Source organism: Ornithorhynchus anatinus, chromosome 5 (genome assembly GCF_004115215.2).
Source record: "Ornithorhynchus anatinus isolate Pmale09 chromosome 5, mOrnAna1.pri.v4, whole genome shotgun sequence".
NCBI classification, from domain to species: Eukaryota; Metazoa; Chordata; class Mammalia; order Monotremata; family Ornithorhynchidae; genus Ornithorhynchus; species Ornithorhynchus anatinus.
The window spans coordinates 436,448-464,280 of record NC_041732.1 but is presented as its reverse complement, the minus strand read 5'-3'; the positions used below and the strand labels follow the sequence as shown (position 1 = coordinate 464,280).

At 64.4% G+C, this 27,833-nt stretch overlaps 3 protein-coding genes across 6 annotated transcripts; 2 read left to right on the top strand and 1 right to left on the bottom strand.

The window, feature by feature from the left end:
- The first annotated feature begins 1,750 nt into the window (after nucleotides 1–1,750).
- LOC103165817 (IgGFc-binding protein-like) lies at nucleotides 1,751–23,143 on the top strand. The gene is made up of 22 exons (XM_039912164.1): nucleotides 1,751–1,786; nucleotides 2,910–2,970; nucleotides 4,185–4,268; nucleotides 4,903–6,650; nucleotides 7,110–7,683; nucleotides 7,794–8,482; nucleotides 8,950–9,171; nucleotides 9,253–9,847; nucleotides 10,074–10,657; nucleotides 10,956–11,526; nucleotides 11,843–12,042; nucleotides 12,287–12,428; nucleotides 12,651–13,012; nucleotides 13,570–14,137; nucleotides 14,632–15,209; nucleotides 15,332–15,923; nucleotides 16,032–16,612; nucleotides 16,881–17,439; nucleotides 17,945–18,144; nucleotides 19,078–19,455; nucleotides 22,591–22,832; nucleotides 22,975–23,143. Exons 1-22 carry the CDS (start codon nucleotides 1,751–1,753, stop codon nucleotides 22,997–22,999), a joined length of 9,591 nt encoding a protein of 3,196 aa, XP_039768098.1. The 3' UTR covers nucleotides 23,000–23,143.
- A 62-nt stretch (nucleotides 23,144–23,205) lies between these two features.
- LOC100085440 (TYRO protein tyrosine kinase-binding protein-like) lies at nucleotides 23,206–25,642 on the top strand. 3 transcript variants are annotated; one of them, XM_029065347.2, is made up of 5 exons: nucleotides 23,206–23,935; nucleotides 24,037–24,063; nucleotides 24,255–24,404; nucleotides 24,761–24,804; nucleotides 25,424–25,642. In XM_029065347.2, the coding sequence occupies exons 1-5, from the start codon at nucleotides 23,890–23,892 to the stop codon at nucleotides 25,481–25,483; spliced, it is 327 nt and encodes a 108-aa protein (XP_028921180.1). In that variant the 5' UTR covers nucleotides 23,206–23,889; the 3' UTR covers nucleotides 25,484–25,642. The 3 variants fall into 3 exon arrangements, with proteins under 3 accessions (XP_028921180.1, XP_028921181.1, XP_028921179.1); XM_029065346.2 differs by having other exon boundaries at nucleotides 23,222–23,935; nucleotides 24,758–24,804; XM_029065348.2 differs by lacking the exon at nucleotides 24,037–24,063 and having other exon boundaries at nucleotides 23,211–23,935; nucleotides 24,758–24,804.
- Nucleotides 25,643–25,923: 281 nt separating this feature from the next.
- Nucleotides 25,924–27,833, bottom strand: HCST (hematopoietic cell signal transducer). Of its 2 annotated transcripts, none has more exons than XM_029065361.2 (4): nucleotides 27,643–27,833; nucleotides 26,967–26,990; nucleotides 26,263–26,418; nucleotides 25,924–26,087 (listed from the first exon to the last, which is right to left on the bottom strand). In XM_029065361.2, the coding sequence occupies exons 1-4, from the start codon at nucleotides 27,692–27,694 to the stop codon at nucleotides 26,047–26,049; spliced, it is 273 nt and encodes a 90-aa protein (XP_028921194.1). In that variant the 5' UTR covers nucleotides 27,695–27,833; the 3' UTR covers nucleotides 25,924–26,046. The 2 variants fall into 2 exon arrangements, with proteins under 2 accessions (XP_028921194.1, XP_028921196.1); XM_029065363.2 differs by having other exon boundaries at nucleotides 26,263–26,406; nucleotides 27,643–27,813.

Here is a 27,833-nt window from a genome sequence, read left to right as displayed (position 1 = left end):
GATTTCTCGAGATATAGCATGGCTTAGTGAATAGAGCATGGACCTCAGAGTCAGACGGACTTGGGTTCTAATCCTGGCTCTACTACATGTATGCTGGGTGACGTTGGGCAAGTCACTTAACTTCTCTGGGCCTCAGTTACCTCATTGGTAAAATGGAGATTAAGAGTGTCAGCTCCATATGAGACAGGCTGATTAACTTGTCCAGCCTGATTAACTTGTTTCTACCCCAGTGCTTTGACCAGTGCTTGGCACATAGTAAGCACTTAAGTACCATAATTATTATTTTTATTATACTGAGCACTTCTTATGTGCAGAGGACTGTACTAAGTGCTTAGTACAAGTCCTGTCCTAATGCCATCCACCACACCCTGCCTCAGCCCACCTGCCCCATGCTACCCAAGGCCACTCATCCCAGCCCACCAGCCCCATGGAGCCCCAACCCACCAAACCCACCTTACCCAAGCCCACCCACCTCATTTCTCTAAGAAATCATTCGGTGCACAACTCCTACCTCTGAAAAATCTCCAGTCCTATCTTCCCCAGCCCATTCGCCCCCCCACACCCACCCTATTCGAGCCAATGCACCTCAGCCCACCCGTGCCCCGTGTTCCAGATCACCCCACCAATCCTGCCCGAGCTCTCCTTCCAACTGTGACAGTTTCCAGTCACCTGTGAAGTAAGAAGACATGGTCTTTGCCCTGAAAGAGCTGCCAGACTAGCAGGGGAGACAAGGCAGGAAACACACACACACACATAATGCTGGGTTAGAGGGAGGGGGGAAATGAGGTCGCTGCACTCAGGGGACTTTCATTCTGACTTTGAAATAAACCCTAATTTGAAAAGATTCAGAGAGACTCAATCAACACAAGTTACTGAGTACCTAGTGTACACAAAGCACCGCACTGAAAATCTAGAAGAAGATTGGGTAGTTGGCAGGATATTCATTCATTCATTCAATAGTATTTATTGAGAGCTTACTGTGTGCACAGCACTGTAATAATAATAATGTTGGTATTTGTTAAGCGCTTACTATGTGCAGAGCACTGTTCTAAGCGCTAGGGTAGATACAGGGTAATCAGATTGTCCCACGTAAGGCTCACAGTCTTCATCCCCATTTTACAGATGAGGTCACTGAGGCACAGAGAAGTGAAGTGATTTGCCCACAGTCACCCAGCTGACAAGTGGCAAAGCCGGGATTCGAACGCATGACCTCTGACTCCTAACCCCGCGCTCTTTCCACTGAGCCACGCTGTACTAAGCGCTTGGGAAAGTATAATATAACAATAAACAATGACATTCCCTGCCCACAAGGAGCTTACAGCCTAGGAGTCAGGGAAGACAGACATCAATACAAATAAAATGACAGATATGTACATAAGTGCTTTGGGGCTGGTAGGGGGGAAGAGCAAAGGGAGCGAATCAGGGAGACGCAGAAGGGAGTGGGAGCCGAGGAAAAGTGGGGCTTAACCTGAGAAGGCCTCTGGGAGATGTGCCTTCAATAAGGCTTTGAAGTGGGGAAGAGGATAGCTTTACTAGTGGCGCTTACAATCCAGTTGGAGAGACCAACACTTTAACTTTCACCTAGAAGAGGGAAGAAACCTAGATATGTGAATGAGTATTCAATCAATCAATCAACCAACGGTATATTTTGAGTGCTCACTGCAGAGAACTGTGCTAAGTCCGTGGCAGAATGCAACACGATGGAGTTGCTAGACACATCCCCAGACAATAGCAGAGTATGCATGTCGATATGTACAACATACAGTGGGAAGTTGGGCGTGCAAAGGTGCGGAGGAGCAGAAAAAGCAATCTGGGAAAACTTCCTGGAAGAGGTGGGAGTCCAGCAGGGCCTTGAAAATGGAAAGAATTAGTGGTTCGTTGGATATGAGGGTCTGGAGTGATGGGGGACGGGGGTTCCTGGCAGGTGGTCCGAGGTGGGAGAGATTAAGACGAGGTGTAGGAATGAAGTGCATGAGCTGGGATGGAGAGGGAGAGGAGCGAAGATAAGTAGGAGGGAGGAAGAACTGATTAAGTGTCTTAAAGCCAACAGTAAGGGGTTTTCGTTTGATGCGACGAGCAACGTGAAGCCACTGGAGATTTTTCAGAGGTAGGAGTTGTGCACCGAATGATTTCTTAGAGAAATGATCTCGTCAGTAGAGTGAGGTATGGACCGGTAAGAGGAGAGGGTGGAGGCAGAGTGGTCAGCTAGGAGGCTGAGCGGTAGTAGAGGCGGGCCGGGACAAGGGGCCCTGACTACCGCCGTGGCCGTTTGGATGGAGAGAGAAGTAGGAGAGGAGCCCAGAAAAGGCGAAGAAAAACCGCCAGGATTTGCTAAGGGCCTGCTTACGGCGGACGAAAGAGAGGGAGGAGTCGAGGATAATGCCGAGGTTGGGGAATTTTCCCTGATCGGAACAGAGCCAAGGGATTCAGTAATGGATACCCGAGAAAGGATCTGATAGGAGGAGGCCGAGAGGAGGGAGTGATTGGCGTGGGCAGGGGTCCTTGCCCTCGGCCCCCTCTGTCCCTCTTTGCGCCTCTCGTTGATTCCCTCCCCCGACACACACACACACACACACACACACACACACACACACTCCCCTCACACCCGCCCACACCCCCCACACTCCCCATCTGAGGCTTGCTGAGCCCTGGGAGACTGAAGTCCGCGCAGGTCGGTACCCGAGGGCTGGAGCGGGAGGGAGATCCAGGAGATAATGGGAACCTGAGGGGGAGATGGGGGCGGCCAGCCGGTTCGCCCCGAGGCGGCTCCGCGCTCCGCTGACCACCCCCCGGCCACGTCAGCGTCGGCTCCTGCTTTCCCCCTCCCCCGGGCCCGGATCACAGGGAGCCGACACCCTCCCCCCGCGAGTGATCCCGCCCGCTCACGCATCCCCCGGCCTCTTCTCCAGCTCAGGCTCACTCCGTTTGCGGTGGCTGCAGCGGCGGCCGCAACAGGGGCTGCCACCGCAGGTGGGTCCGGCTCAGGGCGGGGGGTTCGGTTCGAGTCCGGTTCGGAGGCGGGGCAGGACGAGGGTAGGAGCTGGAACTGGGCGGGGGCCAGTGGGGAGAGGCTTCCTTCCCGCCACGAAGGGGAAAGGAGTTGCGGGAGTCAGGCAGGTGGTGGGTGGTCCCTCAGCTCACCCCAGGCGGCGCGGGAGCGGGCGTGTGCAAGTAGGGATCGATCGTATTTATTGAGCGCTGACTGTGGGCAGAGCACTGTACTAAGCGCTTGGGAGAGAGCAGTGTATCAGAGTTGATAGGGATGTCCCTTGACCACAACGAGCTTACAGTCCAGAGAGGGAAACAGAATTAATATGAATATATAAACTACGGATGTGGAAATAAGTGCTGTGGATCTGAAGGGGGATGAGAAAAGAGAGCCAATCCAAGTGCAAGGGCGACGCAGAAGGGAGTGGGAGAGGAGAAAATGAGGGCTTCGTCAGGGAAGGCCTCTTGGAGATGTGCCTTCAAGAAGGCTTTGAAGGTGGGAAGGATGATTATCTGTTGGTTGTGAAGAGGCAGGACGTGGACGAGGGGTTGGCGGCGAGATAGACGAGATCGCGGTCTAGTGAGTGAGTAGGGTGGCAGTAGAGGAGCGAAGTGTGATGGCTGGGTTGTAGTAGGAGAGCAGCGAGGTGAGGGAGGAGGAGGCAAGGTGATTAACTGCTTTACAGCCGATGGTGAAGAGTTTCTGTCTGCTGAAGGGGATGGGAGGTGGATACTCATGGGTCTGAGGGCCGTGATCACCCACTGGCCCCCGCTCGCCACTGCCTGTGGGTTCTTGTGCCTGGGCAGCGGCGGAGATTCGGACTGAGGTGGGGAGAGCCTTATCGGAACAGAGCTTGGAGAGGAGGCAGGGGAATAGAGGGAATAGAGGGAGAGGGGTTGAGAAGGAGAAAAGGTGCTATCCAAAGCCCTCTGTAGAGTGCTCTGCACAAGGAAGGTGCTCAACAAATACGATGACTGATTGAGAGGGGTTGAGAAGGAGAAAAGGTGCTATCCAAAGCCCTCTGTAGAGTGCTCTGCACAAGGAAGGCGCTCAACAAATACGATGACTGATTGATCAAAAGATATCCTTTGATCTTTTGGACCTGGCGGTACAGGTCCCACGAACCGGAGACGACTGCGCGCTAGTCGCAAATTCATGGTATTTAAATGAGTCCCCTATCCGCCTCCCTCTCCAGCAAGGCCCTTCACCGCTGATTCCGCCATGGATGCCACTCTGAGGCTGATCTTATGGACCTCGCTCTCAGGTCTTTGGGGTCAGTGTAAGGGTCCCGGGTCGATCTCTTTTCCCCGCCCCCCGCCCCCCGCTCCTTCTGGCCCCTCTCCTGGCTCTCTCATTCATTCATTCGATAGTATTTATTAAGCGCTTACTATGTGCAGAGCACTGTACTAAGCGCTTGAAAGGTACAAATCGGTAACAGATAGAGACAGTCCCTGCCCTTTGACGGGCTTACAGTCTAATCGGGGGAGACGGACAGACAAGAACAATAGCAATAAATAGAATCAAGATAAATAGAATCAAGCTCCGCCCATTCGGGCCACTCCCTTCTCGTCCTTTCACGACCCGCCCGCCTGACACCTGCCCTATTTTCGGGCTCCCTCCTCCCCGGCCCCGCTCTCGCACCCCGCCCCTTCCCCTCCCCGCGACCCCGGCCCCCCGCCTCACCCCGGGCCTTCGCCGCCGCCTGACCAGGCCCCATTCCACAGCCCGTTCCTTTGCCGCACCCAAATCCCGGCCCCCCATCCCTCTCCTTCACCGCTTCCCGACCCCAACCCCTCTGCTTTACCCCGCACCTTCACCACCACCCCGTTTCCTGCCCCGCTCTCCCACTCACCCCTTTGCCGCCCCCCCCACCCCGGCTCCTCCCCGCCACCCCGAACCTTCGCTTCTCACAGGGTCCTGCGCCACCCAGGCCTCGAAGGGCGATGAGTTCTTGGTGGTTTTTTCCAAGAACGCGGAAACGGGTGGGGCGCTTCCCCGGCTCCAGATCCTGGTCACGGCCCACGAGGACGACACCAACGTGACGGTCAGCGTCCCTAACGACTCCTTTCGGGCCGCCTGGACCGGGCGCTCCGGCCTCACGGTGACCCTGGCCCTGCCCTCCCACACCGAGTTGCGGCAGAGCGGCCGACTGGTCCACGCCATCGTGGTCCGGGCTCAGGGCCCGGTCACCATCGTGGCGCTGTACCGGCACCGGTCTAAGGCGGCCGCCTCGCTGCTGCTGCCTGTGAGCGCGCTGGGCACGGACTACTTGGTAGTCACCCCGTCGGGTCCCCTTCCCTGGGGACCCAGGCACTTCTCCATAGTGGCGGGCGAGGCGGGGGCCACCGTGGACGTCCTGCTGCGGAACACGGTCCTGCAAGGCAAGAAGCTCTACCCGGCGGGCAGCCGCCTGGCGCTGCCCCTGGCCCCCTACGAGGCCGTGCAGCTGCGGAGCGAGGGGGACCTGTCGGAGACGCGCGTGACCGCCGACCGGCCGGTGGCCGTGTTCGCCGGCCGCGGGTGCGCGCCCCAGCGTACCGGCTGCGACCCCACGTTCGAGCAGCTGCAGCCCGTGGCCGGCTGGGGACGCACGTTCGTGCTGGGGCCCACCCCGCTCTCGGACTCCCGGGACGTGGTCTACGTGGCAGCCACGCCCCAGAAGCACGCGAAGCTGGAGATCCTTCCCGTCCGGAAGGGGGGCTTTCCCGCCGTCCAGCTCCTGCGGCCGGGGCAGGTGGTGTCGCTGCCGCTGGAGCCCGGGCAACCGATCTTGCTGACGGGCAGCACGCGGATCCAGGTGCTCCTGGCGGGCAGCGCGGCCGTGCCCAAGGGTCGCCACTCGGGGGTCTTCCTGGCCCGGGTGCCCGACGTCGACCGCTACTGCCGGGCGCTGCCCGTCTGGGGCGTCACCGGCTTCAGCGGCTCTGTGGCCGGGGCCACGCTGTCCGAGGCGGCTGCGAGTCTGCGGATGGACGGGAGGCAGCTGGACGGCTGGACCGTCGTCGGGAACACGGGCTACTCCTGGGGCCACAGGCACTACGGGCCCGGGAAGCACCAGCTGGCGCTGCAAAAGTCCGGCTTCGGGGGCCTGAACGTGGCGGTGGGACAGGGCAGCGCTTACGGGACGGCCATCGGTTGCGGTAGGTCCTGGAGACGGGCGCGGGGCGGGGCGCGGCGGCCGGCCCGAGGGAGCCCGGGCGCGGGGAGAAGGCGGAGGCTCGGGCCGCGGGGTCTGGTCTGGGCGCAGGGAGCTTTAGAGCCGGGCCGCGGTCCCCATCACCTGGTCTCCCGGTTCCCGACAGCCCCGGGGCCCACCGGCTGCGGGCACGCGCGCTGCCGCTTCCGGCGCTGCCTACCGGGCCAGCAGTGCCGCCGGCGGAGACGGAGGCAGGGCTATACCTGGACCGCAGAGTCCTGGTGCTGGGCGCAGGGGGCTCTCTACTATCGCACGTTCGACGGCAAAACCTTCCAGTTCAGAGGCAACTGCAGCTACGTCATGGTTGAGTCCGACGGCCGCGGGTCCCCGACTCCCCCGTTCCTGCTGGAGACGTCGACCGACCGGCTCGGGGATTCTCGGGCCTATTCCTTCAGCCGCTCCTTCACGCTCCGGCTGTACGGGCACAAGTTGTCGGCCTCCCGCTACGAGCCCGGACTGGTCCGGGTGAGAAGCCGCCGCTCCCCCTCTCCTCCCCGAGCTGTCCTTACTTCCCGCCCGGGCTGCCGCTCTCTCTCTCTTCCAGCCCTCAGCTTCTTCCATCCCATCCCTCACTAAATTCTCCGCTCCTACCGGAGCCCCCAGCACCTTCTCTCTGCCAACCCTAAGCCCCCCGATCCTCAGCCCCTTCCCTTCCTCAGGCTTCCCCCCCATTCCTACCTGAGCCCCAACCCTCATTCCCGGCCAGCCGTCAGCCCCTCCTCTTCCCAGCCGATCACTCCTCGTCCTTCCGGACCCCCCCAGACCCCTTCCCTTCCTCCCCTCAGCCCCGTCCCCAATTCCGCCTTACTCTTGCCTGAGCCGGTGCCCACAATCCCTCCCAGCCCTCACTCTCCGCTTCCCCGCTGACCACCCTGTTGTTTCTCGTTCCTCCCTCCCACCCAAATCTCCGCCCGCCGACCCTAGGTGGACGGCCAGCTGTTCGGGCTTCCGGTGTCCCTGCACAATGAGAAGTTGAAGGTGACCCAGCAAGGCCGCTCCCTCCTACTGGTCACGAACTTCGCGCTGCGCCTGATCTTTGACTGGGACGCCTGGCTGGGGGTCCGCCTGCCCGGCAACATATACCGCGGTCGGGTGTCGGGCCTCTGCGGGAACCTGGACGGCAACAGCAGCAACGACCAGGTCACCCCGGCCGGAGTCCCCGCCCCGAAGACCGAGGACTTCGCTGGGAGCTGGCGTGTGCCCGGGTTGCCCAGCGAGGACCAGTGCTACGAGAACTGCTCGTGCCCGGAGTGTCCGCAGGCTCAGGAGCGCGAATACCGGGCCCGCGAGCTCTGCGGGGCCCTGAACCACCCCAGCGGCCCCTTCGCCGCCTGCCACGGCCTGGTGTCGCCCGCCGGCTTCCGCCAAAACTGCATCCGCGACCTGTGCGCCGCCGGTCGCCACCAACCCACGCTCTGCCGCGCCTTCACCGCCTACGCCCTGGCCTGCCAGGAGGCGGGAATCGCTCTGGGGACGTGGAGGGAGCAGACCCGGTGCCGTGAGTGTGGAGCAAGGGGAGGAGGGGGAGCGCTGCGGGAGGGAGGGTGCGGGGTCCGCGTGGCCGGAGGGGCCGGGGGGATGACGCCCCCCTTCTCCCCTCCCCGGCAGCTCTCTTCTGCCCCCCCGACAGCGACTACGAGCCCTGCGGAGACCCCTGCGTGCCCACGTGCGCGGACCCCTACCCCGGCTCCTGTGCGGGCCGGTGCGTGGAGCGGTGCCGCTGCCGGCCCGGGCTGCTGTTGAACCGGGGCCGCTGCGTGCCCCCGGCCCAGTGCGGCTGCCAGCACAAGGGGCAGGCCCTGCCGCCGGGCGCCCAGTTCTGGGAGGACGCCGCTTGCTCGCGCCGCTGCCGCTGCCACCCGGACACCCGCACCGTGGAGTGCGAACCGGGAGCCTGCCAGCCGGGGCAGGCGTGCGGGGTCCGCGGCGGGCTGCGGGGCTGCTACCCCATCCGATGGGCCACCTGCTCGTCGCCCGGGGACCCGCACTACATCAGCTTCGACGGCCGCGCCTTCGCCTTCCACAACCCCTGCGGCACCTACCTGCTGGCCGGGGTGGAGGGGGTCGGGAGGAAGGGCCGGGCCTCGGGCGGGCCCGGGAGCGAGGCTCGGGGGGGACCCCGGGGCGGGCCCGGGAGGAAGGGTGAGGGCCGAGCCCGGACTAAGCGCGGGCCAGCCAGCAAGGGTGACGGGCGAGCCCGGCCTAAGGCCGGACCCGGGGCCAAGGATGGGGACGGAGCGGATGGCGGAGTGGCGAGCAAGATCGAGGGCCGAGCCCGACCTCAGGGCGGGGGCGCGGTCAGGGGCGGGGGCGGAGCCCGGACTAGGGGCGGGGGCGCAGTCAGGGGCGGGGGCGCGGTCAGGGGCGGGGGCGGAGGCGCGGTCAGGGGCGGGGGCGCGGTCAGGGGCGGGGGCGCGGTCAGGGGCGGGGGCGCGGTCAGGGGCGGGGACGGAGCCCGGACTAGGGGCGGGGGCGCGGTCAGGGGCGGGGCGGAGGCGCGGTCAGGGGCGGGGGCGCGGTCAGGGGCGGGGGCGGGGGCGCGGTCAGGGGCGGGGGCGCGGTCAGGGGCGGGGGCGGAGGCGCGGTCAGGGGCGGGGGCGCGGTCAGGGGCGGGGGCGGAGGCGCGGTCAGGGGCGGGGGCGGAGGCGCGGTCAGGGGCGGGGGCGGAGCCCGGACTAGGGGCGGGGGCGGAGCCCGGACTAAGGATAGAGGCGGAGTCAAGGGAGGGCCTGAGAACACGGGTGGGGACGGAAATCGGACTCAGGGAGAATCCGAGGGCGGGATCCAGGGCGGGGTGTGGGGCGAGCCGTGGGTCGGGCGCGGCGCTTGGAGCGGGGTCCAGGGAGAGTCCGGCCTGCCCCTGGAGGATTTCCAGATTCTGTTGGACAGCAACCGAACCAGCGGGGACGCCTCCTCCCGCACCGTGCGGGTTCGCGTGTACGGGACCGAGGTGGCCATCAGTCACGAGCACCCGGGACGCATTCTGGTCCGTATCGGGTATCGCGGGGGCGGAGGGAGGGGTCGGGGCGGCAGAGCCGCGGAGTGACCCACCCTCGTCCCTCTGCAGCTGAACGGCTCGCCGACCCACCTGCCCTACCTGCCCAACGACCTTCCGCTGACCGTGCACCGCGTCGGCTTCCTGGCCGAGCTGCGGACCGGCTTCGACCTCATCGTGACCTTCGACTGGAGCAACCAGGTGCGGGTGTCGGTGCCGGTGGCCTACGAGGGGGCCCTGCGCGGGCTCTGCGGGGACCTGGACGGAAACCCGGGCAACGACCTGATCCCGCGCGGGGAACCCCGCGACCCCGCCTCCAAGCCGGACGACCCGGTCGCCTTCGCTGGGAGCTGGAGGGAGCCGGGGCCCGACGGACAGACCTGCGCGGAGCCCGTGGTGCGGCCGGCCGCCTGTCCGAACCCGGAGGCCGCGGAGAGGGCCCAGCGGCAGAGCCCGGTCGCCTGCGGGCTCCTGGTGGACCCGAAAGGCCCCTTCCGAGACTGCCACGCCATGCACGACCCGGACCCTGCCTTCCGCCGCTGTACCTACTTAAGCTGCTCGGAGCCTCGGGATCCCGACCGCGTGTGCCAAGAACTGGCTCACTACACCTCCGTCTGCCAGCTCGCCGGCAGGCGCGTCGACCCCTGGCGCTCCGGCTCCTTCTGCGGTGAGTCCGGGCCGGGGCTGGGGTGCTGGGGGGCGGCGGGGATGAAGGGTCGAGGGGCGGGAGGACGGCGGGACGGAGGGGCTGGGATGGAGCTGGACCCCCTTGGCTGTCTCCGCCAGACTGCCTGTTGGCCTCATGCCCACCTGCCCCCTGCCGCCTCGTCCCCGCCCCCTGGCCCCCGGGCTCCCTGGCCTCCGACGCCAGCGGATCCTCTTCCCCGCCGCAGGAATGCTCTGCCCCGTTCACAGCCACTACGACGTGTGCGGCTCGGGCTGCGAGGACACGTGCGGCTCCCCGTGGGCGCCCACGCCGTGCGCCCGACAATGCCGGGAGGGCTGCGTGTGCGACTCTGGGCACTTGCTCAGCGGCGACCAGTGCGTGGAGCCCAAGCAGTGCGGCTGCCTGCATGACGGCGTCTATTACGAGGCGGGATCCGAGTTCTACCCCGGGCCGCAGTGCACGCCGCGCTGCCGCTGCGGGGCCGGGGGGATGGTGGTCTGCGAGCCCTCGTCCTGCCGCCGGGGCGAGCGCTGCGTCGTGCAGGGCGGCGTCCCCGAGTGCCGCCCGCACGGCTCCATCTCCTGCTTCGTCCGGGGCCGCGGCCACCTCGTCACCTTCGACGGACGCGCCGTAGACATCCCCGAGCACCGGGCCTACGTCTTGGCCCAGGCCCCCGGACCCCAGCCCTTCACCGTCCGCCTCGGGCACGGCCGGCGCGGCCAACGGGAGGGGCCGGCGACCCGGTGGGTGGAGCTGGAGATGGCTGGAAGCGTCCTGGTGCTGGAGGAGAAGCGGAGCGGAGTGATCGAGGCAGGGCGAGGCCGGGGGGCGGCGGGGGACCGGGGACCCGAGGGGCGGGGGGCTCCGCTGGGGATGGGGTGGGGCGAGGGTCTCGGGGCCCGACTGCGGGGAGATCGGATTAGGGGTCGGGGGGAGGGCTGGAGGCGACCGACGGCCCTGGAGGCGGGAGGCTGGGCCGGGGCCCGCACCTTCTTGGTCCCCAGCCCCTCCCCCCCCCCGCCCCTTCCTCCTCCACCTCCCTCCATCGCCCCGTTCCCTTCCCTTCCTTCCCTCTAGCCCCCACGCCTCTCTTTTCCGTCCCCTCCAGATCGACGGGTGGACGCTGCCGCTGCCGCTCAGCCTGGCCGAGGGGTCGCTGCGGGCCTTCCCGCGGGGTCCAGCCACGGTGGTGCAGGAGGCGTCCGGGCTGGAGCTGGCCTACGACCTGGCCTGGCAGCTGGTCCTCACCGTGACCGGCGACTACCGCGGGCTCGTGCGCGGCCTTTGCGGCAGAGGCCACGAGCCCCATCGACCGGATCTGCCTAGCGGTACCCCGACCCCCGACTCCGGGACCTTACCGGAGGCCTGGGAGGTGGACGAGGGGGGTACGAAGCCCCCGACCACGGAGGTGCTGCCGGTCGAGCCCCCGGCCTGCTCCCGGGAGGACGAGGAGACGCTCCGGGGCCGGGACCACTGCGGCCTCCTCGCCGACCCCGGCGGCCCTTTCGCAGCCTGCCACGGTCACCTCAGCCCCGACGACCACGTCCGCGCATGCAGCCGTGACCTCTGCCGCCTGCCCCAGGCCGAGCGCCTGCTGTGCCTCGCGGCCCAAGGCTACGTCTCCGCCTGCCAGGCCGCCGGCGTCACCATGAGCCCCTGGAGGACGGAGACCTTCTGCCGTGAGTCCCGGGAGGGGAGCCGACCGGGGAGGGGGAGGGAGGAGAGGAGGGGACGGGGAAGCGGGGTTCCCCAGCCCCATCCGGGGGTCTCCGAGGCTCTCTCTTTGCCCGACTGTCTCTGGCTCTCCTGGCGACTGTCGCGGATTGTGTCTGGGCGTCTGGCCCATCCTATTTAAGTCTCAGTCTTCGTCTCCCCGAGTCTGTTCCCGCCTTGCGCCCCCAGAGTGCTCGCGGTGCGAATGAGCCCCTTTCAGGCGCGGGGTTAACTCGCTTCGTGCCCAGTTCGTTGACCCGCTCCCCTCCCTCCCCTTCGCAGCCCCGACCGTGCTCCCCGACGGCCACTACGCGCTGTGCACGGAAACCGGCCTTCAGCTGTGTGCGACGCGGGAGGGCTGGGAGCCGGGGAAGGAGACGTGCTTCGAGGGCGTCCGGTGCGAGGAGGGGTGGTGGCTCAGCCAGGGGCGGTGCGTGCCTCCGGACCAGTGCGGCTGCTTCCACGACGGGAGATACTTCCTGGTGGGTCTGGGGGACCCGGCTCGGAAGGCGGGAGGGTTGGAGGCTTTGGGACCCTGGTCGGACTTGGGGCTGGGTGACCTGGGATTAGATTTAGGAATTAGGCCTCCCCGCCTCTTCGTGATGGGGGCCAGTGTCCACGGGTCCAGGACCTAGGGAAGGGAGGGGAGGGAGGAGAGGGAGATCGTTGGCGATTATAAACCCGAGAAGTGACGCCCGTCCTTCCCCACCGGTCTCTTCCTCCCAGCCCGACGAGAAGGTGCTGCTGCCCGGCTGTGAGCAGATGTGTGTCTGCACCCCGGGTCGCGGCGTCCGCTGCTCAGCGCACAGCTGCGAGCCGGGCACTGGCTGCCAGGTCAGCGATGGCGTTGTTCAGTGCGTCCAGCGAGGTCAGTGGAGTCGGGGACCGGGGAACCCCGGGGCTGGGGAATGGGAGCAGGCCGGGGGGTGGCCGGGGGTCGTGGCAAGGTGGGTCGGGGTTAGGGCTACGGGGCGGAGCTGGGGGTACCGCTGTGGGCCGGACAACTGGAGGGTGACTGATGTTGGGCTTCTTCCCTCCCACCCCACCCCACCCCACCCCGCCCCGCCCCGCCCTTTTTCCCCTCCTTCAGTTTCTCCTCCAGACCCCTGCCAGGGGATTCAGTGTGAAGTCGAGGAGGTGTGCGTGGCCGGCACGTGTCAGAAAGAGGATATGGCCACCTGTATGGCCTGGGGGGACCACCAATTTTCCACCTTCGACGGGAATACGTACAGCTTCCAGGGCCGATGTACCTACGTCCTGGCCTCGTTGCGCCTCCCCGAGGCGGGGTCGGGGCAGGGAGCCTCCCCGCCCTCGGCCCGGCTCACGCCCTTCACCATCCTCTTCAGGAACGGCCAACGCAGTAACGGGGCGTTGAGCGCTGAGTGGCAGACCGACGTTCAGCTCTTGAACCACACCGTGTCGCTGCAGCGCGAAGGCCGGACCTCGGTGATGGTCAGTCAGTCCGTCAGTCAGTACTATTTACTGAACGCTTAGTGTGTGCAGACGAATAATAATAATGACCGTAATCACGGTATTTGTTAAGCGCCACCAGGGGTCAGGCACTGTACTAAGCTCTCGGGTGAAATCAAGCAAATCGAGGTGGACCCAGCCCCTGTCTCAATCCCCATTTTACGGATAAGGTAACTGAGGCCCAGAGAAGTGACTTGTCCCAGGTCACACAGCAGACAAGTGGTGGAGCCGGGATTAGAACCCATGATCTTCTGACGCCCGGACCTGTGCTCTATCCACTATGCCAAGCTGCTTCTCTTAGTATCGCACTAAGCGCTTGGGAGAATAAAATAGAGCAAATAGACAGGTTCTCTGCCCGTGACGAGCTTCCAGTCTAGGGAGGAGCGCGAGGAGGAGGGGGAGCGGCGGGAGCGGGGAAAGGTGGAGGGTCAGGGGGAACAGCGGCCGGGGTCTCTCTCGCCATTCCAATTCCGGGGTGAGGCTAGAGGGGTCAGGGGAACAGGCCCTGCCCTGCCGGTCTGACTGTCCCCTGCCCTCAGCTGGACGGCATCTTGACGAAGCTGCCGGTGTCCCTGGCCTCGGGCGCAATCCGCCTGTCCCTCAGTGGCCGAAATATCATCTTGAAGACGAACGTGGGGCTGAGCGTCCTCTATCGCGGCTGGATCCTCATGGTCAGACTGGGCCTCCGGTACCGGGGCCGAACTCAAGGCCTGTGCGGGGACTTTAACGGGGATTCGAGCGACGACGTGATCTTGCCAGACGGGCGGTCGCACCCGGGGATAGAAGCCTGGGTGCGGGAGTGGAAGGTGGCCGACGACGACTCCTGCTCGGATGAATGTGAGCCGCATTGTTCGAGCTGCAGCCCGCAGGAAAAGCAGCTCTACGGCAGCCCCGGCTTCTGCGGGATCCTATCCACGGGCGTCCCCGGCCCCTTCGCCGGCTGCCACGCTGCCGTCCCGCCCGCCCAGTATGTGGAAAATTGCCTGTACTATGTTTGTTCAAACTGGGGCGCCCGCCAGATCCTGTGCCAGGCGTTGAGTAGGTACGCGGCAGAGTGCCAACGGACAGGGGCAACCCTGCAGGAGTGGAGGGAGATGGCCGGCTGCCGTGAGTTGAGACCCCCGGTTATTGGTCCCTGGCCTTCGGTCCCCCAACTCCTCCTCATCCCTCCTTCTGCGCTTCTAGATTCCCGCCCCAAGTCTCATTTCCAAACCCCGAGTTCCCGCCTCCAACCTCATCTCCCATTTCGCGGGTCCCCGCCCCCAGCCACACCTCCCATCCTCCAGTTCTCCACCCCCAGTCCCAGATCCTCCCCTCGCCCTAACCAGATCCAGACCCGACTCCCCGTCTAGTCTCCTTCTTGCCCCTCTGTCCCCTTCCCTCCTTTCTCCCTCCCTCTCTCTTCTTTCTCTCCCCTCCTCCTCCTCCTCCTCCTCCTCCTCCTCCTCTTCCTCCTCCTCCTCCTCCTCCTCTTCCTCCTCCTCCTCTTCCTCCTCCTCTTCCTTCTCCCTGTCCCTCCACCCCTCTCTCCTTCACTCCCTTCTCCTTCCCCTCCCGATCCCCCACTGATCCGGCGCTGACCCCATCTCTCGGTCCCGCAGGTCTGTCCTGCCCTGCCCATAGCCACTACGAGCTCTGCGCCAGCTCCTGCCCAGCCAGCTGTTCCTCTCTGCGCCCGGCCGAGACGTGCCCTCTGCCCTGCGCCGAACGCTGCCAGTGCGACGACGGATTCGTGGCGAGCGGGGATGACTGCGTCAGCCTCGACACCTGCGGCTGCTCCCACCATGGCCGCTACTACCAGCTGGGCCAGGAGTGGGCGACCAGCGGCTGCCGCGAGCGCTGCCAGTGTCCGGAGGGAGGTGGGAGTCAGGCCCGCTGCCAGCCGTGGGGCTGCGGCCCCCGGGAGCGCTGTGCCGTGCGCGACGGGGTGGTGGGCTGCCACGCGCTCTCCATGGTCCTCTGCAGCCTGGCCGGCGGCCAGCTGACCACCTTCGACGGGCGGCAGGCCGGGCTCACCGGAGGATGCTCGCTGCTCCTGGCCAGGCACTCGGGCCCGTCCGGAGGCAGGCTGCAGCCGTTTGCGGTGACCGTCGGCGGAGAGGCGGATGACTGGATCCTCGGCCTGGAGGTCGGGAACCGGAACTTGAAGGTGGAGCGCGGGGCACTGGACAGGCTGCAGGTGAGAGCGAGACTCGGCCCGGGGCTCCGGGCAGGTGGCATGCGCCGGCGGGGGGCAGGGGCCGGCGGGCGGGACGCCCGGACGCCAGGGGCCCCGGCCCCCTCATCCCTCTCCTCCCTCAGGTGGACGGCGAGACGGTCTTCCTGCCCGTGTCCGACCCCGCCGGCTACCTGGCGTACCGCAGCGGTCAGGACCTGGTGCTCCTCACGGCCTTCGACCTTCACCTGGCAGTGTCCGAGGGGTCGGGGCTGCTGCACGTGGAGGTGCCCGCCTCCTACCGCGGGGCCCTGGAGGGCCTGTGCGGGGACGGCGACGGGGACGCCGCGAACGACCTGGAGCCCGGGGCCGGGGACGAGGCGGGCCCGCGAGGGGACGCGGACGACGGGAAGGGGCCGCAATCTTTCGAGGAGAGTTGGCGGCTGAAGGAGGGGGCCTGCGAGCCGAGCAGCGCCCAGGCGCTGAGCGACGAGGAGCAGGAGCGGCGGCGGGAGGGCCCCTGCTCGGTCGTGGCGGACCGCGAGGGGCCCCTGGCCGGCTGCCACGCCACCCTGGACCCCGACCCCTTCCTGCGAGCCTGCATCGAGGCCCGCCCCGGCCGGGGGGCCCCGGGGAAGGGGGAGCCGGAGCTGGTCTGCGACGCCATCGCCGCCTACGTGGCCGCGTGCCAGGGAGCAGGGGCGGAGCTGCAGGAGTGGAGGAGCCTCGCCCAGTGCGGTGAGGAGCCGGCGGGCGGCGGGCGGGGGGGCGGGGGGTCGGGGCCGGCGGCCGCTCGGGGCGGCTGGGACCCCGGCTGCCCTTAACTCCGCCTTTCCCTCCCGGCAGACGTGACCTGCCCCCCGAACTCCCACTACGAGCTCCGCGGCGACGGCTGCCCGGTCACCTGCCGGGACCTGGCCCCGCCGGCGGGCTGCGTGTCCTCCCCCCGCGAGGGCTGCGCCTGCGACACCGGCCACGTGCTGAGCGGGGCCGCCTGCGTCCTCCCCGCCGACTGCGGCTGTGTGCTCGACGGCCGCTACCACCCGCCCGACGGAGGCCCCTTCTACTCGGGCCCCGACTGCACCAAGCGCTGCTCGTGCGCGCCGGGGGGGTCTCTGGCCTGCGAGCCGTGGGCGTGCGAGGCCAAGGAGGAGTGCCAGCTGCAACAGGGCGCCTGGACCTGCCTCCCAGTGGGCCTCGACGGGCGCTGCACGATCGCCTCCGCTGCGCACGTCGTGTCCTTCGACGGCCGATCCTTCTCGGCCTGGGGGGCGTGCGGCTACACGCTGGCCCGCACCTGCTCCCCCGGCCCCGAGCCTTTTTCCATCGTCTTGCTGAAGGATAAGTTGGGGGACCCCGGAAGCCTGGTGATCACCGTAGCTGGAGTCTCGCTCACCCTCCACCGCAAGACCCCCTGGCTGGTGGAGGTGAGCCAAAGCTCTCCCCGGGCGCCCTGGTGCCCTTCCTCCCGGGTCCCCTCTCCTTGCCGACCCCCGGGCCCCGTCCTCCCGCCTCCCCTCTCCCTCTCGCTCCCTAGGTCCCCGTCCACCCAGATCCCCCTACCTACCCTGGTCCTCGGCCCTCCTGGGCTCCGTCTCCCCCCACTGACCCTCGGCCCCCGACCCCACTCCCCCGGCTGTCGTTCTCCCCTCCTGCCGGGCCCCGCCGCCGGCTCCCCGTCTCTCCCGCCCGCAGGTGGACGGCGAGATGGTGATACTGCCCCTGGAACTGAAGGAGGCCGGAGTGCTGGTCAACCAGGTGGGCGCAACGACGATGCTAAAATGGGAAGGTGGCGGGAAGCTGACCGACGCCGACGGCTTCATCCTGCTGCGGCTGTCGGGCGCCTACCGCGGCCGGGTCTGCGGCCTCTGCGGCAACTTCAACGAGGACCCGGGGGACGATCTGCTCCTGCCCGACGGCCAGCAGGCCAACGACCCGAAGCCCTTCACGGAGGCGTGGGCGCGGCCCGAGGCCGGGCAGGCCTGCCGGAGCCACTGTGGCGAGCGCTGCGGGTCCTGCTCCGGCGACGCGTATGAGGGGCCCCGGGCCTGCGGGCTCCTGGAGCTGCCGGACGGGCCCTTCGCCGCCTGCCACGCCCACGTGGCCCCGGCCCAGTTCGCGCAGCGCTGCGTGGAGGAGCTGTGCTCCACGGCCGGACACCCGAGCTCGCTCTGCCGCGGCCTCCACGCTTACGCCGTCGTGTGCCGCGGGGTGAGCGCCCCGCTCGGGCCTTGGAGGAACAGCACCTTCTGCCGTGAGCGCGCCCCCCGCCCATCCGCCCCTGCTTGGGAGGGGCGCGCCACAGCCTCCTTGGGGAGGGCGGGGGGAGGGAACGCGACGAGGATCGGAGATGGGGAGAGTGAGGGTCCCCAAGCCCGACTGCCCCACACCCTTGCTGACCGGAGTGGGAAGGGCTGGGGGAGGGGGGAACGGAGGGACTCAGGCCTGCCCCTTCTCGGCCGAAATGCGGATACCGCAAAGGACCCCCGAAGAGGACACACGCACAGCACACCGAGGTGGACACACTTACGCATGGGCACCAAGGACACGCACGGGCGCATAAGACAAACTTTGAGGCGGACACCCAGTACACACAAACACACACACACGCACACACAAACACACACACAGACGTCGAGATGGGCAGATTCACTGACGACGGGCAGCCCACCTCCCCATGCCCGTCCTTTGTAAGCTTGCAGTGGGGCCGTGTGTCCTGGGCCACCCTCCGTTCACGACCTTTCTCTGCCCTCTCCCAGCTCTGAGCTGCACCCCGGGGACGCTGTCCACCCACTGTCTCCGGCCCCAGGAGACCTTGTGCGCATCGGGCATCTTCCCAACCGGGATCCCGATAGAGTGTTTCGAAGGCTGCGAGTGCCCCGCGGGGACCCTGGCCGAGGCCGGACACTGCGTGCCCTCCACCGCCTGTGGCTGCATCCACCAGGGCCGCTACCTCCAGGTACCTCCGGGACCACGACCCCTCAGGGCCTGCGCCCCGACCCCAGGCTCTTCCTTACCGGGAGAAGTCTTGTATATTTATGGTTAGGAGAGGTCGTTATTTTGACTGTGACTAGGAAGAGGGAGCGTGTACGAGGTGTTTAAACCGGGTAGGAGGTGACACGTGTGCAGGCCTCTTGTATGTTTACTTATCGGGGTGCCTTGCTTCGGGGTGTCACTGGCACGTGGGGAGAAAGGGACTCCCCGGCACCCCTTCTCCTCCCTCTCTTCACCCCCAACCTCTTTCGGAAGAGTAAACCACAGGCAACGCTTGGAGAGGGAGCCAGGAGGAAAAGAAGTACCAGGAAAGCCTCTTGTCGAGGTTGGGGGGCGGGGGGCGGCGCCTGGCTCTGGGCACCTGCTCTTTCCTTCCCTTCTCCCCAGTCTCAGCTCATCCCTTGGGAAAAAGCAGGAGGCCCCTCCCACTGCTCCCCTACATCCCCGCCAGTTGGTGGGTCTGTTATCACCTCATCAGTGGTGACGTTAAGGCCGCCCCAAAGTCATTTAATGCAGCCCTGCCAGTGGACTTGACCGATGACCACCCCACCCCCGCCTTCACTTCTCCACTGAACCTCCTCGATGACCATCCCACTCCTCATTGACCATCCCCTCCCTCCTATAGCTAGGGCCCCCCGCCTTCCTGGTGATCATCTCTGGTGACCCTCAGCTTCTCCGGTGACCCTCAGCTTCTCCAGTGACCCTCTTCACTGTCTACCCTCACTGTCCCAGTGACCCTCCCCAAGCTGCCCAGTGACTATCCTTGCCCCACTCCCGTGATCTCCATTGGCCCTCTCTGGTGACCATTCCCTCCTCCTGCTCCCCCATCCCCGGCGACCATCCCTGCCCCGCCCCATCTCATGATGGTCCCGGCCGCTCAGCGCACACATGCCCGCAGGTCGGGGAGGAGATCGTGAACAGTGACTGCACGGAGCGCTGTCGCTGTGCCGAAGACTCCAACCTGCAGTGTGAGCCGCACAGCTGCGAGCCCGAGGTGCTGTGTGGCCTGAGAGCCGGAGTCCGCGGTTGCCTGGCCCCCGAGGCTTCGTGCACTGTAGGGCCCTTGGGGAGGCAGCTGACGACGTTCACCGGCGCCCAAGTGGCTCTGTCCTCTGGCACCTTCCAGCTGGCCGCCCGCTGTTATGGCAATGCCACGCCCTGGTTTCGCGTGGTCAGCGAGGTCAAGCACTGCGAGATGGACCCGAACCCCTCGCTCACCGTCTACGTGTTTGTGCCTGAAGGCTTAGTGGTGATGCAGCACGGACGGGGAATCTGGGTGAGGCCCTCCCCGACCCCTCCAAACGGGTGTCCCCTTCCCTCCGTCCCATCCCTCCTCGACCCAGGAGTACTGGCCCCTCCTCCTACTCTTCGAGCCCCTTCCCTTCTGCCCTCCTTCTGGGACCTTGTGGTCATACTAGTAGGAGTAGAAGGAGCAGGAGTGGTCATAGCCATGGAAACAGTAGTAGCAATAATAATCGTGGTAGAAGGAGAGTAGTGAGAGTAGTAACAGAAGTCAAACGCATTTATTGAGTGCTTACTGTGTGCAGAGTGGGCACCAAATCAGTGGCGAGATAGACGAGATCGAAGCACACTGAGTAGGTTGGCATTAGAGGAGTCAATTGTGCGAGGTCAATGGCATTAGCAAGTCAAGGAGGTATGGTAGGGAGAGGCAAGGCGATTGAGTGCTTTTAAGCCGATTAAAGGAGCTTCTGTTGGATGTGATGATGATGATGATGTTGGTATTTGTTAAGCGCTTACTATGTGCCAAGCACTGTTCTCAGCACTGGGGTAGATACAAGGGAATCAGGTTGTCCCACCTAGGGCTCACAGTCTTCATTCCCCTTTTACAGATGAGGTAACTGAGGCACAGAGAAGTTAAGTGACTTGCCCAAGGTCACACAGCTGATGGATGGGCAACCACTGGAGGTTCTTGAGGACCGGGGAAACATGAACTGAACGTTTTTGTAGAAAAATGATCTGGGCAGCAGAGCCAAGTAAGGCCTGGAATGGGGAGAGGTAGGCAGGTCAGCCAGGAGGCCAGTGCAGCAATCAAGACAGGATAGGAGCAGTTCTTGGATTAACGTGGTAGCAGTTTGGATGGAGAAGAAAGAACGGATTTAGCGATGTTCTGAAGGTTGAACCAACAAAATTTGACAGATTGAACATATGGGTTGAATACGAGAGATGAGTCATTCATTCAATAGTATTTATTGAGCACTTGACTGTTTGCAGATTCGAGGATGACCTTAAGGTTATGGGGCTCATAAGACAGGGAGGATGGTGGTTCTGGCTCCTACGATGGGAAAGTTAAGGGAAGGACAGGACTCGGGTGGGAAGATGAGTTCTTTTTTGGACATGTTAGGGTTGAGGTATCAGCGGAACGTCCAAGTAGAGATGATCTGAAGGCAGCAGGAAAGAGGAGACTGCAGAGAAGGAGAGCGATCAAGCGCTGGAGATGAAGATTTGAGAATCATCCACATAGAAGTGGTAGTTGAAGCTATGGAAGTCAATAAGTACTCAAGGGAGTGGATGTAGTGGAGAATAGAAGGGGACCCAGAACTGAGCTTGGAAGGACTTACACAGCTAGAGGGTGAGAGGCAGAGGAGGAACTGGAGATAGAGGATAAGAAGGAGTGACCAGAGAAATAGGAGAACAAGGGGAGGGCAGTTCCAGTGTAGGCAAGTTTAGATAATGTTTCCAGGAGAAGGGGTGGTGGACAGTTATCTAAGGCAGATGAGAATAATAATAATAATGATGATGGTATTTATTAAGTGCTTACTATGGGCCAAGCACTGTTCTAAGCACTGGGGTAGATACAAGGTAATCAGGTTGTCTCACGTGGGACCCACAGTCTTAATCCCCATTTTACAGATGAGGTAACTGAGGCATGGAGACGTGAGGTAACTTCCCCAAAGTCACACAGCTGATAAGTGGCGGAGCCGGGATTAGAACCCACAACCTCTGACTCCCAAGCCCGTGCTCTTTCCACTAAGCCACGCTGAAAAGGCACCTTCCTCAAAGTAATGGGGTTCCTTCCTTCAAGTACATGGTTGCTCGCCTCAATCATTCATTCATTCGTTCATTCATTCATTCATTCCATCGTATTTATTGAGTGTTTACTATGTGCAAAGCCCTGCACTAAGCACTTGGGAGAGTCCAGTGCAACAGAAAACAGATTTATTCCCTGCCCAAACCAGTCTACAGTCTAGAGGGGCAGAGACGGACATTAATATAAAGAAATTATAGACAGACTCATAAGTGCTGTGGGGCTGGGAGCAGGGAAGAACAAAGGGAGCAAGTCTGGGTGACGCAGAAGGGGGTGGGAGAAGAGGAAAAGGGAGGTAGTCAAGGAAGGCTTCCTGGAGGAGGTTAGCCTTCACTAAGCCAGTATAGATAACTGGCTCAAGGAGTTGGGAGACCAATGGTACAAGGGAGGTGGGGTGATAACCGAAGGGAGTCGTAGGGTCAAGGGAATGACTTTTTAGTAGTGGTAATAGTTGTGAAACTAAAGAAGCAGTGGTAGTGGCGGCGGTGACGGTGGTGGTAGAAATAGTAATAGTTGCTGAACGCCTCCCAGTGTAATGCAGTGAACGGACCACCTGGGCAACTGTGACAGAGTGACTATGCATCACCTGCTCACAGCCGGCCTAGGCCCTTCTTAGGATTTGAGGGATCAGAGCAAAGAACTGACTTACCCGGAGAGTGGGGCAGAGGACTACAGCTGGTGAGGCCTAGGTCCTGACCTCTCACCGCCAGGCCGCACGTCCTCTCTCCCCATGCTCCGTCCCTCTCCAGCCGAGTGGACGAGGAGGCAGGGATCCCGCTCCGGGCTGCGGACTGCGGGTGCGGGGCACGAGCCGGAAACAGGGAGCTTGCAGGAACCTGTGGCTCAGTGGAAAGAGCCCGGGCTTGGGAGTCAGAGGTCATAGGTTCCAATCTGCCACTTGTCAGCTTTATGACCTTGGGCAAGTCACTTAACTTCTCTGGGCCTCAGTTACCTCATCTGTAAAAAAAAGATAATAATGTTGGTATTTGTTAAGCGCTTACTATGTGCAGAGCACTGTTCTAAGCACTGGGGTAGATACAGAGTCATCAGGTTGTCCCACGTGAGGCTCACAGTTAATTCCCATTTTACAGATGAGGTAACTGAGTCACCGAGAAGTGAAGTGACTTGCCCACAGTTACACAGCTGACAAGTGGCAGAGCCGGGATTCGAACCCATGACATCTGACTCCAAAGCCCGAGCTCTTTCTACTAAGCCACGCTGAAGACTGTGAGCCCTACATGGGACAAACTGATTCCCTTGTATCTACCCCAGCGCTTAGAACAGTGCTAGGCACATAGTAAGCGCTTAACAAATACCAACATTATTATTATCATTAACCAACCCCCGATCCCGCCCCGCCTCCAGGTCAACGGCCAGGACGTGACGCTCCCGACCTGGGTGTCCCCGTCTCTGTCCCTGAGCCTTGCCCCCAGAGGGGCCTTCGTGCTGCGCCAGGCCGGGGGCGTCCACGTGCGGCTCGGAGAGGAGCTGGAGATGAACGTGTCCGTCCCACTGAGCGCCAGCGGTTCCCTCTGCGGCCTGTGCGGAGAAAACACGGCCGAGATCCGCACGCTGACCATGTGGTCGGCCAAGGACCTGGAGCTTTGGTGAGACTGGAATCCAGAGGCCAAGACCAGCAGGGCGTTGGGGGGACGGACGACATCCTCTTCTCTAGCTACCTCCGCCCACCCCTTTCCCCCTCCCCTCCCTCCAACCCCGCCTTCACACTCCTCCATTTTGCCTCCACAGCTCGGTTTCTCTCTGGAAGTCTTAAGGTGCAGGGCCTAGCACCGAAGAGTTGCCGCCGCTGCCGCCAGAAACGCCACCCCCTCCCTTGCTAGGCGATTCCTCCCCCAGCCGTGAACCCACCCGACTGCAACATCCCAACCCCTAACGCAATAAACGTGCAAGCCGGTGACGGTCTGGCTGAATCTTTATTGGAGTTGGGAGCCTCGAATCACCCTGCCCCGCTTCTCCCCTTGCGCCGCTTCCCTTCCGTCTGTCCTTCTGCCACTTCCCTTTTCTGTAGGAACGTGGGCGCCTCCCGTCCCCACCTCGCTCCCACTGCAGCTTCCTCTAGGCAGCCTGGCCCACACCCCGCCCCGCCTCCAGTCTGTCCGCTGCCCGCATCTCAAGGCGCATCGCAAAGGGAGCTCTGCGGGAGGGTCTTCATCCTAGACTGCCCCTTTGACCCCCTCCTCCCGCCCCCCGAAGCCGAGTAACTGCCCCTTCCCTCCCCGCGTCAGGGATTGGCTGCCCTGGACCCGCGGCGGGCCGAGGGCGCTGGCGGGGCCGCCGGGAACACATCTCATTCCGGAGCACTCGGCGGGCTCTGAGCTTCGGACCCCAGACCACATCCTGGAGAGAGCAGGGTGGGGCCGGCGGCCGGGCCTGAGGGTTAGAGGGCGAGGGACAGCGGGAAGGAGGCCGGGACCCCTGAGTCCGGGCGAGAGCGGGCCCGGGTAAGGGGGAAGAACTGCAGGAGGGGGAGACCGGGGACGGGAGGTAGCCGGACCCCCTGAAATCCTGAAGGATCCCCTCCCCCGGCTATGGCGTAACGCCTTCTGTCCGTTCGTCCGACCCTCCTCTCTTCCTCTTTCTCACACTTCCTGATCGCCCTGGGACTCCCGACATCGCACGGCTCCGCGTCCCCACGGCCCCGGGATGAAGCCCGGATCTTCCCTCTTAGGCCTGCTCCTGGCCCTGCTCGGTAAGGCCCGCGACCCCCGCCCCTGCCTCGGCCCCCACTGGATCCGCAGGCGGCATCTAACTTCTCCACCCCACCCCACCCCGCTCCGTTTGTCCTTCCAGGGAACGTTCGAGGGCAGTCTCAGAATGGTGAGTAAAGAAGCCTTACCCGACCCCAGCCGACCCTACCCCAACTTGCCCACACCCCATCCGGCCCGCCGTTACCCGCTCAGCTCGTGCCTCCCCTGCTCCGCCCACCAGGCCTGACGCCCCGCACACCCCCGCGGCGAGACCCTTCTCCCTCAAGGCCCTGACCCCTCTCCCCCTCCATCCACTCCCAGGCTGCAGTGGGTGTTACCCGGTGACCCCAGGGGTCCTGGCCGGAATCATTCTAGGAGACCTCGCCCTGACGCTGTTCATCGCCCTAGCTGTGTATTACCTGGCCAGAATGGTAGCCCGGCCTCGAGGGACTGCCGGAGCAGCCGGAGACGGTGAGAGCCAGAGTCACAGACCCGGGGTCACAGCCCCGGTATCATGCCATGTCAAAACCCGGGGTCACAGCCCAGGTCGGGGTGTCGGACCTGGGCGGAGGGAAGCGCGAACCTGAGTCCGCGAGAACGAGGGTGGGGGGCGGGGGAGAGGGGAACTGGGGCACGGGAAGGGGGAGGGAGGGTCCCTGGTCAGGGGGATCAGATGCAGGAAGAGGTAGTGGGGTTGGGTGGAGCTGGACCTGAGGCTAAAGGAAAGCGAGGCCGGGGCCCCGGATCCCTGGGTCTGCGAAGGCTAGGCCCTTAACTCGTTGTGTCTCTTCTACGCTTTTCAATGGCACCCCTCAAACCGCCAGCAGCTTCACGGAAACAGCGGACCACAGAGACCGAATCGCACTATCAGGTCAAGTTCCCACGCCGGGTTTCCCGTCCCTGCACCCCGGCCCCCTAAACCTCAGTGGGCCAGACCTGCAGCCCGGCTACCCCCACCTCAGTGCCCCAGACCCGCAGCCCCGCTACCTCCCTCCACCACGCAGCCCAGCCCTGCATTCTGGCCTCCCAGCAGCCGCGCCACCTCACGTCAGCTCCGCTTTGCGCTGCCTTGCCCCCTCTCAGCGGCCTATTCTGCATCTTGGCTTCTTCTCCCCGCCGCAACCCCGCCTTGGATTGCCTTCACCCCCAGCGCCCCATTCTGCACCCCAGCCTCCCCCCGCAGCCCCATCTTACACTGTCCTCCCCCCACCTCAGCTCCCCATTCCTGCATCCTGGCTCCCCAGCCCTATACCTTGGCCTTCCGTGCTCTATGTTCTGGCCCCCCTTCAGCAACCCCTGACTGCGCCCCGGCGTCCCCCGCCCCCCGCAACCTCTGCCCTTACTCCGAGCTTCCCCCCTCAGTGCCCCATCCCTAAGTTGCGTTCCCCCCACCCCAACTCAGGACCCCATTCTTGCACCCTCGCCCTGCACCTTGGCTTCCCCCGCCTCCCGCTCACAGCCCTTCCCCAACGTTTCCCGGTTTCCTTCAGGAGCTGCAGGGCCCGAGATCTGACATCTACAGCGATCTTAACACGCAGCGGCGCTACTGACCCCGGCCCTTACGCCCCTCGAGTCGAGACCGGTATCCGTCAGAAATCCTCACCAACCGCCTGGAGCCGCAGATGGACTCCCGCCCGCACGACCTCCGAAGCCCCAGTGCCCCACTAGTCACTACTAGCTCCCGCGCCCCAATAAATGAATTTAAACAATGGCGTGTCCATGCAAGGCCCGGAGGCTGGATCCGGGAGACAAGGGGAGTGAGGCAGAGACTCCTTTTGGGAGCTGGAAGGCATGGGTGCGGGGGGAATGGGGCGAGGCGGGGCCCAGAAACCCTCTGGGTGGGGGAGGGGAGGCTTTTCGCCGACCCCCGGCTCAAGGCCCTCTGAGCTGACTTCCAGGCCGTGGCCCGCTCGCCTCCCATCCCCAGTTCCCTGCCCATCGGGTCCCCCCTCCTCCTTTCTCTCCTCCCGGGAGCGGTCAACCCACTGAATAAATTTCGGAGCCGAAGCCGAGGCCTCGAGGGGTTTTATGAAGCAGACCCCGAGCGCAGCAGGGTAGACCAGGGAGGACCGTTTTGGGCGGGTGTCAGTCCTCGGCCCGCTGATTGGCTCCGTCAGCGACGCCCCGGCAGGTTCATGTAGACTTTGGTGTCCTCTGCGGGGAGAAGACAGCGGTCAGAGGGGTTCCCGGACCCGGACCCGGAGTCGCACCATCCGCCCTCCTCCTCCCCTTTTTCCTCCCGGGGCCTTTCCCCGCCCTGCCCGTTCCTATCCCCTAGCCTTCCCCGATCTCCCTGGGCCGCCCCCGGGCCGCTCCTCCTCGCCCTCACCGAGGGGCGCGGCCCCGCCGCTCCCGCCCGCTCTCCGGGTGCAGAAGTAAACGGCGACCACGATGACCACGGTGACCAGCGCGTCCCCGAGCACGAGGCCGATCATTAGCGGGAGATCGAGAGGAGAACAGAAACTGCAGAGGCCTGGGGAAGAGACTGACAGAGAGAGAGAGGGAATGGGGAGCGGGGGGAAGCCGGAGGAACGACATGGGAAACGACTCGAGGTAAATGTCATCCTCCAGGGAGATCAAGGGCTGTGGATATTCGCAGTTTTTCAGCGCGTCAGGGTCCCATGCGCAGCCACCAGAAGAAGAATCGCAAAGGAACCCACACGGTCCCACGTAGGGGCCCTCACTCGGTTGCCCCCATAGGGCCCCACGTGCACGCAAGGAGAGAGTCCCATCCACGGCCGCGCATTCGGTGTAACCACACACACTCACCCCCTCCCCTCCCTCCACATTCACAGCCTCGAGCGGTGGGCGCCGATCTCGGGGTGGGGAGTGTTGTCGCTCCCTGGGGCTCCCCCCTACCTCCCTCCCGCCCCCGGGGACCCCCAGAGCAGTGACTGTGCCCCCCTCCCCCAGAGTGAGTCACCGGGACCTGACTCACGGGCCACCCCCGCGCCCCGCACCCACCCCCGCCCCCGCGCCCGCCGTGAGTCAGAGGGTTAGCCGGCTGGGGAAGGGGCGACACCGGGTCCTTACCTCCCAAGGTCTGAGCCGTCGCCCCTGGGGACGAGAAAGGGGGGGCGGGGCCGTGAGGGGGCGGGGCCGCGCAGGGGTCCACCCCCCCAGCCCTCCGCGCAAAATCACGGCCCCGGGGGAGGGGACGCGGGGAGCAGATACGGCGATACTTCGAGGCGCAGGGAGAGGGAGAGGCGGACAGGCGGAGATAAAGGACGCCGCGCTCAGAGGCAGGCTAAGGGAGAGAGAAGAGGAAGGGGATGGGGTCTTGGGTGCGCTCTCTCTCCGGGTTTCTGTCCTTTCCGTCTGTGGGTCTCTCTGGCTCTCTGTTGGTCTCTGTCTCTGTGTCTCCCCTAGTCTCTGTGTGTGTGTGTGTGTTCTGGAAAAGGAAAGGGGCCGCAAGCGGATGTGGGGAGGAGGCCGGAGCAGCGCCCGGCTGGGACGGATGTTGCTCAACCCGGAGAAGTCAGTCCTCACGGCACCCCACACCCCACCCTCCCGCCCTCTACCTCCCCACCTGGACCTCCGGGCTTCCAGTCCTCGGCCCCGCGCGTCCCCCGCCCTCCTGTCACCGGCCCCGCCGCTCCCCCGCACGCTTCTCCCAGGCTCCATCCCCACCCACCGCCCCATGCCCGAGCCCCCTTGCCCGCAGCACTCCCGGCGCCGTCGGAGCCCGAAGCCTCCAGAATCCGGTCACCTGCGAGGAGTCCGAGTAGCAGTGCGGGGCCGGTGAGGCTGGTCCCGGCCATGGCGGTCCGGCTGGGGCCGGGAGCCGGGGGGCTGCCGAGGAGAAGAGGGGCCCCAGGGAGGGGGCCGCGGCGGAGGATGGAATCGACAGTACAGATTTCCTGACTGGTAAAGCCACCGCCCCGCCCCTCCTGGGACCCG